The following is a 17,496-nucleotide window of genomic DNA, read 5'->3' as shown; positions in this document are numbered from 1 at the left end:
AGTACTGCCTTCAAATTTCCTCAAATGTACCAAAAAGAAATGATAATATTTTAGTCAAACAAAGAAACATATTTCACTAACTTCAATTAGTGCATGGTCACACTTTTCACCCTACAAATGAATGCAATTTGCTCATTGGTCAAAGTTTTTCATTTTTATACATTTTGTTCTCGGATTATCATACCTGGTTTGTGAAATTGCTGAATTACGGTACGTTTCCTATGGATTGTTGTGGTTTGTTTGAAGTGTGGCTAAATCCTTATCGTACCTGTGAAGCTGAGAACCAGAGCTTTACGCTGAGGCTCTGGAACCAGGGGACTCGGAAGCTCCCGGAGGAAGAGCTTGAGGAGGGAGGCCACTGTTGGAATATCCCCCTCCTGCTGGAAGTCCACCCTCTCTCCCTGATCCCAGCGCAGCCTCAGCTGCCTGGTTCGGACCACCGAGCCACACAGGCGAAACAGACCCCTCTGGTGCACTCCTGAGAATTGAAGAGGATTAGTCTCTAAATATGTTGAATATATGGAACATACCCTCGAATTGCACCTTTCTAAACTATTTGTTGCTGTAGATATGGAACATAAGCTTTACCTAACGTTGCTACATCAGACAAAACATGCACATGTACATATAGGTTACTCTTTTTGACTCTTTCTTGCACTCTTTATTCTATCCCTTTGTTTGCTGTGCTTGCTGTGATTGATGTTTGATGTTATGTTATCTATGCTGCTGAATTGTCTGAAGGAAGCCAAACAAAAATAAGTTTTACTCTTATGTACCTGTCCTGTACACAAGATAATGTGTAACAATAAAGTGCAACCTTGAACCAGATTTTCTCAATCACTTTGATGCCCAAAACTGAAAGAATATTTATTATATAATCAAAATGATAGCCTTGTGCACCAAGTCAGTCAATCACTACAAAAATGTCACCAAAATAATGTAGGATATATAACCCTCATTACGTACACATTTTCACTGTTGCGCAACTCCACCCCTCTGGGGACAAACAGTACAGTCAAGTACTACTTGACTCTCCTCGAGAATAATGTATATCAAATTGAGAACAAATAAATAATCTGATTTAATCAGAATGTCAAAGTGAAATAAGAATTTCATCTACACTATGACAACTGTGTTTTACATTCTGTGTGAACACAAAAAAGTGCAATATAGTGTGATGGCCAATTTGCATTAATGATGTGGGGCTCCGTTAAGAGAATGAGGTTTCAGAGTTTCAAGATTCAAGATCAAGATTATTTTATTGCCATGTCAACAAGTTGATAGGAATTTGTCTCAGTGACATTCATTGCAGTAACGGGGGATGAGACAACAAATTAACTACACAGCTGCAGCCATTATTTCGGCACTGCAGCTGGCGCTGCAAGAAATGCATCCAAGCCATTGAGAAAAGCTGTAGTCTAAGTCAAAATAGGTATGAGTAATGTTGAGAGAAGCAGAGTGTGACAATGAAATGAAACAGGTGAAACATTTAAAATAGTTAAAAATGCAATGGCTAAATATTGTGTCACTGTGTACGCAGAACGCATCATGGCATCGCAATTACCATTCCTCTCGAGAAACTCCACCATATGTCTCAATACGAGGGGGACTCCACTGGCCAGCTGCCCATCTTCTCTCAGCCTCTCCAGGGCCACACCAAACACAGAACTGGACCCTAGGTCAAGCTTTGGAACCAGGGCTGGAGTAGTGGGCTCAGGGCCAACTTTGACATTAGACCTCCTGATCCTCACAGAAGATGGATCGTTCTTCACAGAGAGATGGAACATACTGTTAGTATCATTAGTTTTCCAATTATGACTTCAAAGTATGAGATAAAAGGAGTGTTTTCTGGAACGTGACGATCCTCCACATTGCACTCAGATGCCCTGTTATGTACTTTAAAAGAGACTGCTTATCTTAGCTATTCATTAATGGCCCGGATACTGTTGAAGAGGTCACGAATAGCTAGCAATGTAGTTACATAATCCAGATGTTATTACAACATTGTAAAAACGCAGTGAACTCATTGACCCACTAGCTCAATTATTTGTAGCAGCCTACATTAATGATTCAAAAATAATCCTTGCATAAAACCCCTGCAACTTTTTTTTTTGCTTAATTGACACATTTCCTAAAAACACTGGCCCGCATTAACTGGCACAAGAAGTTAAACTTACACAGAGAGATATTGAGGCGCTTGCTCCCATCTTTTTTCCTTCTTTTTTTTTTAGCTTAGTGGACAGGACAGTTCTTCATTTTCCAAGTGTGGCAAAACGTCCCCCTTCCTCCTCGACATGATGCTCCAACGAACCACCTATTGGAAAGTTGAAATATAACACGTGAAATATAATTGTTGACATGATCCCACAGAATTTGTTATTGCTGAAACTGAAGTGCCTCTAATATAGAGGTTATATAAATAAATACAAATATTCTAACGCGAATATTAGCGTCGTCGCCTGTTAGCCATCAAGGTTCTCGGGGAAGTTGTTTAGGTTGCTAGTCATGTGACATAATAGTGTAGCCATGGTGATTTCAGCCGGTTGCCAAGACGAGGCTGAAATCACACGGAGGTGTGTGCTAAAATCGTCCATCATATGTTATTCTTTTTATTTTAAAACCAACGTAGACATTTTCCAGTCAAATTAAGCTATTGGAAAAGCACAGTGCGTTTTTACTTTCCCCAAGAACAGTAATTATTGAGTCCTCCTGGCACATATGGAGGAAGGCGAGGTCCCTGGTCCTGTGGAGAGATTTCACACAGCGCCTCCAAACATGGCAACCATGCCAATGTAAAGCTGGGACGGACAATAACATGCATCACTGCATCGGAATCGGAATGACTCCGAATGAGACACTGAAGTACACTGACATATTGTTGACCATTTTCAGAATGGATTAATCAAAAATAAATAAGAGAGGAATAACAGTCTAAGTCCACACTAATTATCCAATATCCAGGACCATGTATAATTTAAATTATGGATAAGGGGTCAGGACAGCTAGGCCTTTTCGGGGAGGGGTTAGAATAAATAAATAAACACCCACAATTAATGTTATTAACTTCAGCTGGGTCACCCTGACACTGACAAGTACAGTACACCCACCCCCTTTCTGAAACCAGCTCCTCGCCACTCGCTCTACACACTTGCCCTCGATATGCGCGTTCACGCGAGGCTGCGCCATATTAAGTGTCGTCCGAAACCAAGCAGCCTTGAGTGGAAGTGGCTTATAAAGCCCTCAAGAGCGAGTCTGTGCCGATCTAGACTCGATTGCCTTGTGCAGCCCTGTTCTCTGTCCGCATGGAAAACGCGACCTACAAATGTAAGTACCACCACAAATAAATGATAAATAAACTCCTCCTAAACAATCTTCATCTGATGCAGAATAGACAACACTCCAACTGATGTTCACAAGGGCTCTTTATTTACCCCACCGTGAAAAAAACGATAAATGAAAGTTATGAAACCACACAAACAAAACAACTTATGATTTATAAACACCATGGATGTATATGACATGTCATTTTTGACACGCTGTATTTCCTTTTTCCATATTAATGAAATCCACATGTCACAAACATACACGATAAAATGCAATATAACTGTACAAACAAAATAACAGGTAACACAATTGCGTGATGGTAACCATGGCAACGAATGGTGTCTGTTTCCTGTTTCTGCACAAGGAGGGCGAGTGTATTTCCAAACAGTTTTTTATACCCAGCACCCTAATCAATGGAACTTGATTCAGCTGGAGGGGCACTTTCTGACGAGGGAACCTCCCGAGAGCACTTCAAGTCAAGGGACTGGTTTCAGAAAGGGCTTGAGCCATGTTTCTAAGGCCCAATCCCAATCCACTCCCTTGCTGACTCAATGAGCCCTCACTGACTTAGCTGCGCGTTCATGTGAAGTCTGCGAGGGCTTGAGGGATGTCCCATTTGAAATCGGTAAATCAGTGAGGGCTCAGCCCCGCCCCTTTATGTGCCCTTTGCCAAAGTCAGCATCGATGCTGACTTTAGCTGACTTTGGCAAAGAAATTACCCACAGTTCATAGCGTTACCAGGGGAATGAGAGGGATCCTCCGAACGTCAATCATTTAAGTATGCAAATTAGTTATGTACCGCAGTTAGAATGTCAACAAACACAATGGTGCTTTCTCACTGTTCTCAAAGGGAGACGGAATGGAAGGATAGGCTATATATTTAATAACAATAATAATAATAATAAGGGAAACATGATGAGAAATGACTAATGAGCAAAGTAAAATAATATGGAAATGCAATTTATGATGAATATTATTATATATGAATATTACAACCCCTATCACACAGGAAAGTGTATTTATGAAACTAATAATAAAACGACATAAATAGACATGATAGACATGTCATGCATGTAGGCACTGGCTGTGAATAAGGACAGGTTTTATAAAGTGATGCAAAGTGTCATGAATGGCGGACTCATCTTCAAAGTGCTGTCCCATTCCTTTCACAACAATTTGGAGCCCTTGCAGCCCTTGCAACCCTCAAGCACTTATACAGCTGACGTCACTAAAGTCAATGAGGGTTCAGGGCTCAGGGCTTGAGGGAGGCAATTGGGATTGGGCCTAAGGCTCTGAGTACACCATGGCTCTGAGTACACCCACCCAGCCTGCCTAGGTGTACTTAATTAATTCTTGAAAAGGGACTATTATTACCATGGATAAACACTGACACTACTTAAGAATTTCAAATGTATTTTTATTGGTATTTTTAAATAACAAAATAAAAGAACAGACCAACAGGCATAAATACTGTAATACTGACATATAAAATAAGTAGTTAAAAAATTAAGCGACAGCCAAATAACTGTCTCTTGTCTTTCTGTGTTTTTTGTACTTCATTTGCACCCTGTACACCTTCTACAAGTATGAAAATAAGTCAAATAACTTCTACAGAAAGTAAAACACCAATGTCCCAGTTGTAGTTTTACACATTCAATTGCAAATAATCTCATCTATAAAGCAGACGTGTGTAGCAGACTAATAGTTGTACTGTACATACATACACCATTCAAGTGACCATAATAGCCTACTGCAACGTATTCATTATAATCATAACAATATCTACCTTTTAAAAACAAATCATCAAATAGCATACATTTCTTTACAGAAGGCCTACATACATGGTGACTCTATGACTGGCTCAGTGCATATAAAATTTGACATTATAACAGATGACTTTACAAAATTAGAGCTATTTCAAAATACATTTATGTATGCAGATTGCAGACACACATTCTCTCTCTCTCTCTCTCTCTCACACACACACACACACACACACACACTGTGACACACACACACACACACACACACACACACACACACACACACACACACACACACACACACACACACACACACAAGCACATATATATATTTAAACGAACATATAACAAAATTGGCAAGGTCCAGCCTGGTGAAATGCAGTGTGAATGGGTCATTATCCTGTTCATGCGACAGAGAGAGATTATCAGCATGCTACAATGGAAATGATTATTCTCTCTCTGCTATGCACATGTGACAAACTATTCAGGAAGGTCTTGGACTTGATTAAGAAAACAGGAGGTATATGTTTCAAATTCAAACTATTTCAGACAGTTCAAATACGGTACAAGGTAATGCAGCTGAGAACAACAGTTATGTTTGATTCAGGGCAAGGCATATAGATAGTTCAACAGGCATATTGTGCTGACAGGCATTCACCGTCATCGATGCTTTGGTACGATACACAGGGATTATAGTTACACTCCACAGACAACAAAACAACAAAAACAGGAAAATGAAAAAACAGACGAACGCAAAACACAGCAAGAATCAATTACGACATTAAAGTGCATTCCCTCATTTCCAATTCTTGTGATCTACAGTGTTTTCCAGGTGAAATTCCCAGGAAAGTCTTTGGAATTGGAAATTTGGCATTACAGCTCAGCAACGCAGACCGACGTGAACAATCATTAGCGTGCGCTAATTAAATTATGAATACAAACATTATCCAACCAGGACACTTGCGGTGACCTGCTGCATAATGCCGTGCTCCCAAGGGTCACCGAAAAATAATGCCTCTTTTATGAAAGTGAAAATAATTATCTACTACAAGTAAACAGGATCATGGATCTGAGACAATTGGATCTGACAATTGTGGATTGGCCTCGAAAAATGAGGCAATAATAAAATTATTAAAACTTCTGCATCACAGGCTTCTGATTCTCAAGTACTGTACATTACAGTGTAAGAACTCTCAGAAACACAGGCCCGCTCCAGAGAAATAGGCCTGGTATAGTACTGTATATGTGCTTCAATCTGTTTGTAAGGTACAGTATACTGTACATTTGTATTTCTGTATATGGAAATCTGGCACCTGAAACCAAACAAAGGGAATACTCTTCCCTGTGTCAAGGAAAGAGAAATTTAGCACATGGACCTTAGCATCCCTATTCTGGGGGCGAACGATCCTCGAAAATAGCAGATCTACAAGCTCACACTGTGTTGTAACGTGATGCATTGTGATCTTGTAAATCAGCTAATACCGGCAAAGCGATTTCGTTCTGGTCACATATGGTTTGAGTGGTTAAACTCCTCATGGGCTAACTGTATGAACAGTTTATTAGCAGAAGGTTGTTAGGCAGCCATAGGCGATGGCACTGTAAGGTCATAGTGTTGTTCAGGCTACAGAGGCCACTTTGTCACAGCTGCTGGTATACTGGATGTCTGGCCTGCAGCTCTCAGACTTCCGTCTGTCCCAGCAGGGCAGAGCGAGCAGGAAGAGAGTGAATCCTCCCAGCAGCACACAGGTCCCGCTGAAGTAGAATGCCAGGTCGTACGATTGTGTCCAGTCAAAGAAACACCCTGGAAATGATGGAACAAGAAGAGACAACAGAGGAAACAAAGATGAATTGTGGCTGATAGCAAGTCAGCAAAGTTTACTGAAAGATGCTGGAGTCAGCTAAAGAGTCACAGGCCAACTCTTTCGAGGTTACACCACTCCCACTGACTGTCAGTCTGACTGTCTGACAAGCCAAATAAATGTCCCAATGCGATGTAATGAGATATCAAAACTCTTGACCTCATGAGAGTTCACGTCTGCACAAAGAATTCTAAACTAAATACGGTATGTGTTCTCCATTTTAACGATGATTGAATACATACAGTCATCCAGCAACCAAACCACTAATTGCTAACTACTTGTTGGGATGTAGGTAAAGTCCCCTTACCCACAACAGGCGGTCCGAGCACGATTCCAAAGCCTCCAAAGCACATGAGGATGCCGTGGGCCTGGGTCAGTTTCTCCAGACCCACGATCTGGGTGGTGATGTAGGAGGTGAGTGACCAGTTCCCAGAGAAGAAGCCCACTAAGGCAGAGAGGACCTGCAGTCCAAAGTAACTCTTAGTGATGGGTATGAGTAGCAGCGATATGCCCGCTGCGAACAGGGTGACAGCGTATAGGTAGATGCTGTTGATCCACCGGACGTCCGCCAGGGTGCCCAGCGCCAGCTTGCCCACCCCAGTGCCGATGGCCACGATGGATACCAGGGGAACGATGCTGACCCCGTCGATCAAGCCTTGACTCTGCGCCACGTCCTCCATGAAGAGCACAGGAGGAAAAGCCCCCAGGCTGAACAGGAAGACGGACACACAGAAGGCCACCAGGACGCGGTCGTGCATGATGTCTGCCATGGCGTGCATGTACTTGGAGTACGCCCGCCACTTCTTCTTGATGACTTTGACGACTGCCGAGGTGGCCAAGAGGCCGCCTTGCTTCTTCTCCGTCTGGATGACGAGGTCCTTGCCATCGATGGTGATGAGCAGCTCCTTGGCCATCATCAGAGCCTTTTCCGGGTCAGCGGTGCTGCTGGAACCCGGTGCGATCTTCAACTCATCCAGTGGGGGCTTCTCAAAGAGCTGTTCGTCGTTGTCGCGCTCCAGGGCAGCCTTCTGTTTGAGGTAGTACCCTGGCATGTTGAGTGGCCTCATGAAGCCTGCGCAGGCCATCAGGTTCAGTGCAAGGGCTCCAACGATGAGCAGGCACCCGTCTAAGCCAAATAGCACAATCAGCTCATTTTGAGCTGTGGCGTAGATGAAAGCTCCAAAGCTGGTCCCTGGGTGGGCAGAGGAAGGCATCGATTTAGTACAACTTGTCTCAATAAATTGGTGAAGTCAGTAAATAAAAAGCTTAGAGATTTACATCTCTAATGAGAGCTGGCTGCTTCCTGACTTGTATACTTGACAGTGGGTACTTTGAATTAAAAATCTCTTTGTATCTAACTTGCATTATTTTTTCTAAACTTTATGTACTGTGTTTTTATGCATGTATTTTACTTTGTGCAGCACTTTATGAAATGTGCTATAGTAATAAATTGGATTGGATTGGATTGAAAAATAAATAAATCCCTACAAATCCTAAACCTATGATGTTGCAGACCAAAATGTACACAGTCCCGCTGCTTAAAAGAAATGGGTCTTACATTCTTGACTCCCGGTCAACCTGGTTGAGTCAGTGGTCAACAGTCCATGGGCTCCATTTTCGTCACCGCTAAACCCCTTATCCCTAAACTTCTTTGCCTTTTTTTTTTAACTATTTTGCAAAACATTTTTAAATAGTTAAAATGGCCAGTCTACAAGCTCACAACATGTCAATGTAGATTGGCTATAGTGAACTATTCAAACATGTTTTTCAAAATAGTAAAAATAGGCAAAGAAGTTTAGGGATAAGGGATTTAGCGGTGACGAAAATGGAGCCCCATGTCCCTAACCCACTAGGCCACACAGCTACTACTACCCTACCTTAGCCCATTCTGGGCGGGAACCCCTTTTGGTGTTTTAACTAAGCATTATATTATACTTTAGCTATTGAAAAATAGCAGATCTACAAGCTCATAGCGCGCCACCGAGTGGCGCGCTACGAGCTTGTAGGTCTGCTATTTTTGAAAAATCGTAAAAATGCGGCACAAATCTTTGAATATATATTCTTTCAGAGCGAACGTTAGTATCCCTAGATTCCTGGCTGTTCATACATGAAAGAAGTGAGCATGGAGAACTGGTGTGCAGACAGAGAGCGCAAAGCAGAGGGTGGCTGCAGTACCTGTGGTGACGATGCCGAGGGCAAGGCCGCGTCTCTTGTCAAAGTACTGACAGGTGATGGTCAAAGTGGCAGCATAGACTAGGCCACAGCCCAAGCCTGTAGGGTGGGAAAAACAAAGGGAGGCAGCAGTTAAAAACGTGTATACTGCAGTTGTAATTGTAATCAGAATCTTGCAACAGTTGGGTGCCACCGATATTGTCCCTTATCATTTGACCCATATAGGCCTGACCTCAAAATTTTAAAAAATCCTCCAGTTTTCTGAAATAAATATTTTCACGATTTTTCAAAAATAGCAGACCTACAAGCTCGTAGCGCGCCACTCGGTGGCACGCTATGAGCTTGTAGATCTGCTATTTTTCAATAGCTAAATTATAACAATGTTTAAAACACCAAAAGGGGTTCCCGCCCAAAATGGGTTAACTGTCCTTTTGCGCAGATCACGCAAACCTCAGCAAAAAGAAAAGGACAATATCGATGGCCTCCAACTGTATACTGCAGTTGTAATTGTAATCAGAATGTGTCATGATGCATTTGTTTAAAATATGAATATACAATGGCACATATATATTTGCTTACTGTTTGTGTACAGAAAGTCTGCAATATTTGTGATTAGCTTACAGTTCAAACACACATAAGCGAGATCTGTTACTGTACACCCTGAGTCAGAAAGTCATTGCAGGCAGAGATGAATTACACATCAATCCCTTCCATAATTATAACGTTGACCCTCAGTGAATCTGGCTCATCACTCGATGAGCATTAACAGAGAATGAGATGCACGTGTGAGCAGAGTCAAAGCCAATGGTCTGAGGGGCTCTCCAAAAATAGACGGCTGTCTTTCAGATATATGTATGGCCTCCACTCCCAGGCAGCACAAGAGAGAGGCTGACGTGGTTGACCAGCCTACGGCGCAGCTTGCCTGTCAGGCTGTCACTAAGCATTAGATAACTGGTGGAGATGGGGCCTGAGGAGTGGGCAGACTGTGGAGTGGTGGTGCCACTAGAGGCATCAACAGTCACGTGCAGATGGGACCAGGCCATCATTTAACAGCCTTGTCAACACCACACATAAAACAAAGACACCGCAAAACTGGCATGCTGCTAAAAGTTGAGACCGCGACCAAGCATGCTCTGCCTGAATGCAAATGGCATTGATTAAATGGAAGAAAAGGATGGTTAGCCTGTCTTACATTGTGGTTAGACCAAATGACTGACCCGTCGTTCTTGTACAATTAAAAAATCTCGAATGTGTTTTGGAAGGGATGAGAAACATGGCTGACTCCCACCCACACAGTAAAATCCTTTGTGTTATGGTTCATATTGTTTCTGTCAGTGAAACTTGTTACACTGGATTTTACTGTGCAGGGCAGGAGCCATGACCACTGCGTGAACAAGGACATTCCACTCACTGTGAAGGGGTCAATTTGAGGCAACAGGGGACATATCTTTGGTCTCCAGACTCATTTCAGGTTTTGCTTTTGCGTCAGCATTATAAAATGCAATGGAAAGGAGCTCCCCTGCAAGAGTGCATACAGTGTTTTATTTGTCACTAGATTTAGCTTCTTTCAAGACCCCCCTAGCGACTGAATTAGTGAAAAGCTTCTGGGGACAAATCTAGCTACTTTTTGTGTTGACAGGCGCCAAAGATAAAACCCTCCCTCTCTCAGCCTCAAATCCGCTAAGTTGGCAACACTAAAGTGCTCGGCGCGTCTGGCTTCCTCGGCTCGGTTATGTGCACAGAGCAAGGAAATGGTGTTCTGGGCTGGCTCCATATTTTCGTTTGCTAGGGGCGCCTAAAAGTCGCTAGGGACGCTAAAAAGTCGCTAGGGGCGGCGCGCATTTCGCGCACGCATATACCACCCCTAGCGACTTCTAGAGACTTTCCGAAGAGCCAGTAGCTACTTCCGTTACTGGAGAGTTGGCAACACTGAGTGCATACCACATCAATAAGGCTATAGTCCTTCCTGCAGCTGGTTCTGAAGCAGCTGCAGGAATCTGAAGCAAAGCGTTGCATGTCATCCCCCTCTCTATCATGCTATTTCTGACTCTCTCTAACTGTCAGAAACAATATTTGTTTTAATTATAAGCAGAAGGATCGACCAGAGAGGCTTTCGTTGGGCTTCCCTTACCGACAACAATCCCATAGGAGAAGATGAGGAACTGAACGTTGGGAGCGAAGGCACTGAGCATCAGCCCCCCCGCCACCATCACACCGCTGAAAATGGTCACAGGACGTGCCCCGAAGTTGTCCACACAGGCACTGCAGACAGGACCTGAGGGAGAGGGGGAGAGAGAGGGGCAGAGAGATACAAAGAGAGATACAGAGAAAGAGCGAGTCAAAGAGACACAAAGAGAGAGACAGACAGACAGATGGACAGAGAGTTAAGGAGGGGAGAAAAATTGGGGGAACAAAGGCAACAAAAATACGATACCAATTTGTGTGTTATTTTTCCGGATCCTTGGGTTGAAAGAGGCAGATCGGTTTCCCAACAAACAAAAGACCAAAACAAAGAGGAAAATAATACTAAGACATGGGATGCTATTTTTATGACAGGGAAACATAATGCTCAATTTTAGATACACACGGCAGGCTTTTCCTGGATATTCCTTTATCGTGACCATTTTGTCATCAACATCTTATGTAAGAAAAACATCTTGGACTGGAGGCTCATTCAAACACAGTGTACAGTGTCTTGCTGCTTTGATCTCTTCCACATGCATGTGTTCACTAAACTTGTGACTGTCCTCCATGTCGTTGTGTTGCTGCTTGCAGCTTACCTTTCCCTGTTAAAAATGAAACAATAAAGTGCCTTAAAGGACTACTCTGTGAGTGCTGGTATTCTCCTTCTTCTAAAAGTGTTTCCTGACCGTGCACCCGGTAAAATGTTCCAAGAGAATGTGACAGTGGAGTTGTGCGTGCTGCCCTCTTTTCAAAATGTCCTCCATGTCCTCACATGTTCCCACCATGGCACAGAGAACCTAAATCGAGCTACAATAATTTGACACTAGCTTCTAGACTCTAGGGGCCCTATTAAGCAAGTGGAATCTAATTACATATAATTTTACAGTTTTTAAGACGTGGGGGCGGGTGCAATGTCATATTACAATTATGGGCCAGGTAAGAAGCGCTTTCGACACCCCGTGGTGTGAGCAAAACGGCCTTGAATTAGTCATGGGAGTGTTTAAGGGAGTTTTGAGGCTTACCCAATGAACATGTCCGTACTATTCTCTTTACGACACCAGCTGATGATGCGCCCTTTTCGGCAAGTGGTATTACATTTCTGCAGACTGGCACCATAGACATGACATGACTTTGTCACATTTGGGTTAATTATTCATATTGCACTGCATGCTGTCACCTTTATGCCTCCAAAGAACAGATCCACAAGCTGTCACAGCCATGATGTGCATAGCTTGTAGGCCTATGTCTCTATTTTGTTAAGTAACTTGCAGTTTTCATTGGAAAGTCATTACAGCGGCGCAGCCATATGCTAAGGGAGGGAGATATACGCACATCGTCACTTAATTTGTTTCTGTTCTAAGCATGAAAAACAGCTGTAAAAATCTTTATTCTAGTTCATTTGATTCATAAATGAATAACTAAGACTTTGAAATGGCACCTACCTATACCTTTCAGATCGGAATGGAACTGCGAGTAGATACGCAGCATTGGCTGGCAAATTGGCAATCCATGCGTAATGTTCCCAGAATCGTCTAACCCCCGAACATACAAGTTCGTTTGATATTGTTTAATTCGATAAAAATAGAACCATGTACCATACAGCGAATGAAAGCAAGATTCATAAGGAATATGGGGATTTTTACATTTTAAAAAACGGTTGAGAAATGAGAGAACCATGAGTGTTTATAATATCAAATATTATAAGAATAATATGAAAGACAAACGGGCTGTGAGGAGCTCAGCTCACCATCCCGACAAGAAGGAAATATAGCCTATAGTGCATGCACGTATATGCACTGACTGTTGCACACACGCTCTTTATTTGTTTCTATTGAAAAACACCAGTAAAATAACGTTTATTTTATTTTATTTCATTCGAGTCACGACGAAGGAATGAGTTGAAATGCCATACGTGCGCCATGCGTATTGCTGCGGCCCCAATGTTATGGTCTTCGCTCGTAGCATATTATTGAAGAAGAATTGAGTCGGGTGTGATACAGCGTATGAAAGCAAACCTCCCAATGAGTATGGAGATGTTTTAATTTCTAAAAAAGGTTGAGAAATGAGCGATATATGACCCTTTATAATGTCAACGAGAAAGCCAGAAAACTCGCTGTTGCCATGTGTCATAGAAACAAGTAAATAGGTCTATAAACATACTCCCAAAAGAATCGCATATAACAGGGGTCTACAACCTATTTTAAATGAAGTGCCATGTTTTTATTTTCTAGATAGTGAGTCTGCCATATCAAGATTCCTTTTAATGACACCACATTAAAATTTCCAGCATATTTTGATTGTCCACAAATATAAAGTTCTTCCTTCTTTTTACATATTTTCTTGCACATTGTTAGAATGATCATTATAAATATATATCCCCCTGCAGTCAGAGTTCATTGTTTTAATGAATGAATGTGATGCATTGTGAGCTGGTAGATCTGCTATTTTCAAAAGTAATCTTTGAAAAAAGTGACAATTGTGGAATATTTTTGAAAAATGTTATTGAAACATTTAAAAACACAAATCTGTCATGGGGGTCACTGGCTTAGTTGGGCAAATGCATTAATCTGGGGGTCCTTGACATGGGAATGTCGCTGTGTGAGGATCACTGGTTTAAACAACATTAGGAGAAAAGCCCAAATAAGCACTTTAGAAACAAGAAAAGCAACCACAACTACCAATATTTACAAGCATCTTTGCAGAAAAAGAAGCCGCTTATAATAAACAGACATGGCAACACTCCAGCAGCACTCCAGAGCCGCTCAAGTGTAAAATGAAACAGTGCTTTTTGCTTTTAAGACGTGGTCAGACCCAGGCGGAATCGGTATGCGCTGAGTGTTTTTAGGTCAAGGGGCTTAATAGCAAATTAGCGCAAAGCGAAAATAATTAACATATGGACACTCCCCCAATGCTAAATTATGCAGGAACGTGGTATTCCATATGAGTGAGCGCTCACCACGGCTTCCATAATACGAAAAGGCGCAGAGCGAGGGCGAAATCTGTATTACCGCATGGGTTTTTCGTCTTGCTTAATAGGGCTCTAGAACTCTACACAATTACACACCCTCTAGAATCTAGAGGGTGCGTAATTGTGTAGAGTTTCTCTGCTTTCCTTTCTAACACCAGGTAAAAACAAAAATGGTGTTAATGTGTTGAGTGTTAAATGAACTGTATGTAAAATGATTGATGGATCAATTTTGTACACTGTTATAATTAACATTCAGGATTTTACAGTGCATGAAGCATCAGGAAGCTGCCAGGTCATATTGAATACAATAATATCCCAGAGCTGCTCTCCATCACTCAACAAAAACAAATTGTGAGTGAGTTTCTATGCGTGAGACTGCCCTGGTTTTATGGGAGCCACTTCTTGTATATATAACACATATCGAATTCTCAATGGGAACTCCACTATCCTTGGGGGAGGGTGAACCGTCTGCAATTATGGCATTGAACCCTGCCTTCCTATGGCTCAGCCCCCGTTCGAACAGTGGAGGCGAGCAGCCTGGTGTCATGGATGAGGGGACTGCAATGCTGCGACTGTCATACAGCTGTGACATGTGTCCCGTACTTGGCCGGAGCCCCGAGGCGATATTTGCCCAGTCATGACTTTTTCCCCTAACCACTTTGGAAAAGGGCGAGGACAGCATGAGGACAGATCTGGTTAGCAGACAGCCTCCTCCTTAATCGTAAATGTCAACTAAAGCAGCATGCTCCAGCATCTATCATCAGTCAGAGCGTCGGTTTGCTTGCAAGCAGTATTACAAATATGATTTGGTTGTCTGTGGCAAGGCTGGTTTTATTGGTTTAACATTTATTAGTGGTTTGATAAATGTTTGTTGTTTAATAACATTAGGTTTTTCCTAATGTCTCATGACAAATTCTGACATTCACTCTCCAGTCTCAAATGTCTGTATCATCTTGCACGCAAACTTTCAGGGATTATTTCCTTTCATTCTTTGAGCAATAACCACTCTCGGCAAACATTTTCAAACATTTTCAATACATGTAACTTCTACTAGCACAACACGTCAAGACTGATGTGACGTGTTGTGAGCTTGTAGATCGGCACAGGCTCAAAAAGTATACTACACCTTTAAGTGGTTAAACTGAGATAATAGAACAATGTATAACCTTTCTACAGTAGATCATACAGATACCGTACATTCAATCTCAGTTTCTCTTTCTCACCATATATCTCTGTCTCTGTGTCTCACTATTTTTCCCTTCCCTTCTGTGGTTACAGACGTGCTAGGTGATCTAACATTCATAGCAGGGATGACTTGCACTTGGCTTACTCCAGATAAAAATCAATGAAAAACAACTCAGCACTTCAGGTACACACAGCGAGACAAGTGCCAAGCTGCTGATATTGATACCGACTTTTCTTTGCCAACATTGAACCAGAGGTGCTAAAGTAAGACATACTCTTTCGCAGCCATTAATGGATATCTTTCATAGTAGAAAATTGACGTTGTAGCTCCTTTTTGCTGACTCATGGGAAATTACCGTACCGTAGAAAACAAATAAATAGCTCCTCTGGGATTGTACAATGTAAAGTGAAAGCCAATATTCACTACTACACATGAACGTCTTTATACAGAGTTTTGGTCTCTTGTCTGCAAGCGAGCTTCCTGACCCGGCTTTGTGTCATATTATGCAACTGAAGGAAGTTACTTTGGCGTGTATACAGGTAGGAGAGCGGTAGATGAGTCTTAAATTGTGATACTACGCAAATGTGTGTTACGGTAACAAGAGCACAAGTCAACTGAGGTTCCCACCCAGCCACCACGGTAACAAGCCACTGGAACTGGAACAGGTGTATACATTTACAGCTGAGCACAGAGTTCTCTCAGATGCTGATGTAAGGTAAGATTTAAAGTTGGACTGTTTAGAAAACAGAGTTCAGTAAAAGTGCCTACTCTATAACACTGCAAAATCAAATCAACAATATCCATCCATATTAATTTGACCTTAACCCATTTAGGCCTGACGTCGAAATTAAAAAAATGTAATAATATACATTCAAAGATTTGAGGCACATTTCCACGATTTTTCAAAAATAGCAGACCTACAAGTTCATAGCGCGGCACTCGGTGCCGCGCTATGAACTTGTGTGAGCTTGTACTTTACATAATGCTTTAAAACACATAATGCTTTAAAACACCAAAAGGGGTTCCCGCCCCAAAATGGGACATTTTATTTAGTTTTTAGTTTTTTACATGACTGGACTGTACTTTGCACGACATGACTTGAAGCGGTCTGACTTGACTGACCACAGACACTGTCACTACTGACCCACATTGGCAAGGATTAATGCAGCTGTATCAACTACTCACTCGCAATGAGTCCGACTCCGGAGACCAGGGAGCCCACCCAAGCCGTCATGCCCTTGCCCTCCTGGAAGATGTGCAGCCACTCTGGGTAGAGGACCCCCACCGACTGGGGCGCTCCGTAGGCCAGAAACTGAGCCATGAAGCAGGCTGCGACAATCACCCACCCCCAGCCTCCGTCCAGTGTCTTGGCCGATGAAGTCATGGTTGTGCTGGAGTTGTTCTTCTGATACAACCTTGATGTAGGACGGCTACGTGGAGGAGGAAAAAAAGAGAAGGGGGAAACATTAAAAACACATGCTTAACAGATGAGTGATGAACGATGCGTTGAAAAATGCATGATAGTACATTATGGTGAAAACAGCATTAGACTTTGAGACAAACAATTTCCACTACATGAGCACACAGGAAACCTTTCTCCTAAGAGCCCCCTGACAGTCTTTGTAATAGCACACTCGCTCACTCTACAGAACACTTACGGACAGCCTTGATGTAGAGAAGGCGGCTTGGAGTTCTTGCCTGGCCGGTGCAGGCAGGCAGGTCACCTGTCTTAGGTCTTGAACACGGACGGACTGCACCTAAACCCATAGCGAGCTGCCCCTTTTGTCCTCCTATCCTCTGAAACCACACCTTGGAGGAGGGGAGAGCAAGCGGGAATGCCCGTTGCCTCCCCTTAAACTGTACCTTAACCTGCTTTGTTCTGATTCAGTTGCTTCAACTCCCCACCTACTGTTATTCTGACCTCAAGACACTACTCAGAGACATGCCCAGTTTCTTCTGCTGACAGAAGATGTTTTTCAACCTTTTCTCATAAATAATTTGTGCCTGGCTGGGAGTGACTTTATGCAGCAACAGCACCAG

At 42.5% G+C, this 17,496-nt stretch overlaps 2 protein-coding genes across 2 annotated transcripts in view; both read right to left on the bottom strand.

The window, feature by feature from the left end:
- The window catches only part of LOC306930635 (protein FAM13A-like), a 39,626-nt gene extending 37,107 nt beyond the window's left edge, over window positions 1-2,519 (bottom strand). Inside the window, 4 exon segments of the mRNA XM_079511699.1 lie at window positions 269-478; window positions 1,565-1,766; window positions 2,178-2,314; window positions 2,440-2,519. Coding sequence (XP_079367825.1) covers window positions 269-478; window positions 1,565-1,766; window positions 2,178-2,207 — 442 coding nt within the window. The 5' untranslated portion in view covers window positions 2,208-2,314; window positions 2,440-2,519.
- Window positions 2,520-4,764: 2,245 nt separating this feature from the next.
- slc16a9a (solute carrier family 16 member 9a) lies at window positions 4,765-16,840 on the bottom strand (the record flags this gene model as incomplete). The annotated part of the gene is made up of 5 exons (XM_079511684.1): window positions 4,765-6,888; window positions 7,254-8,138; window positions 9,122-9,217; window positions 11,250-11,393; window positions 16,642-16,840. The coding sequence occupies 5 exons, from the start codon at window positions 16,838-16,840 to the stop codon at window positions 6,704-6,706; spliced, it is 1,509 nt and encodes a 502-aa protein (XP_079367810.1). The 3' UTR covers window positions 4,765-6,703.
- Between the last annotated feature and the right edge of the window lie 656 nt (window positions 16,841-17,496).

Source organism: Electrona antarctica, assembly GCF_951216825.1.
Source record: "Electrona antarctica genome assembly, chromosome: 10".
Lineage (NCBI taxonomy): Eukaryota > Metazoa > Chordata > Actinopteri > Myctophiformes > Myctophidae > Electrona > Electrona antarctica.
The sequence above is the reverse complement of the archived record's forward strand: the minus strand, read 5'-3'. Positions and strand labels throughout refer to the sequence as shown.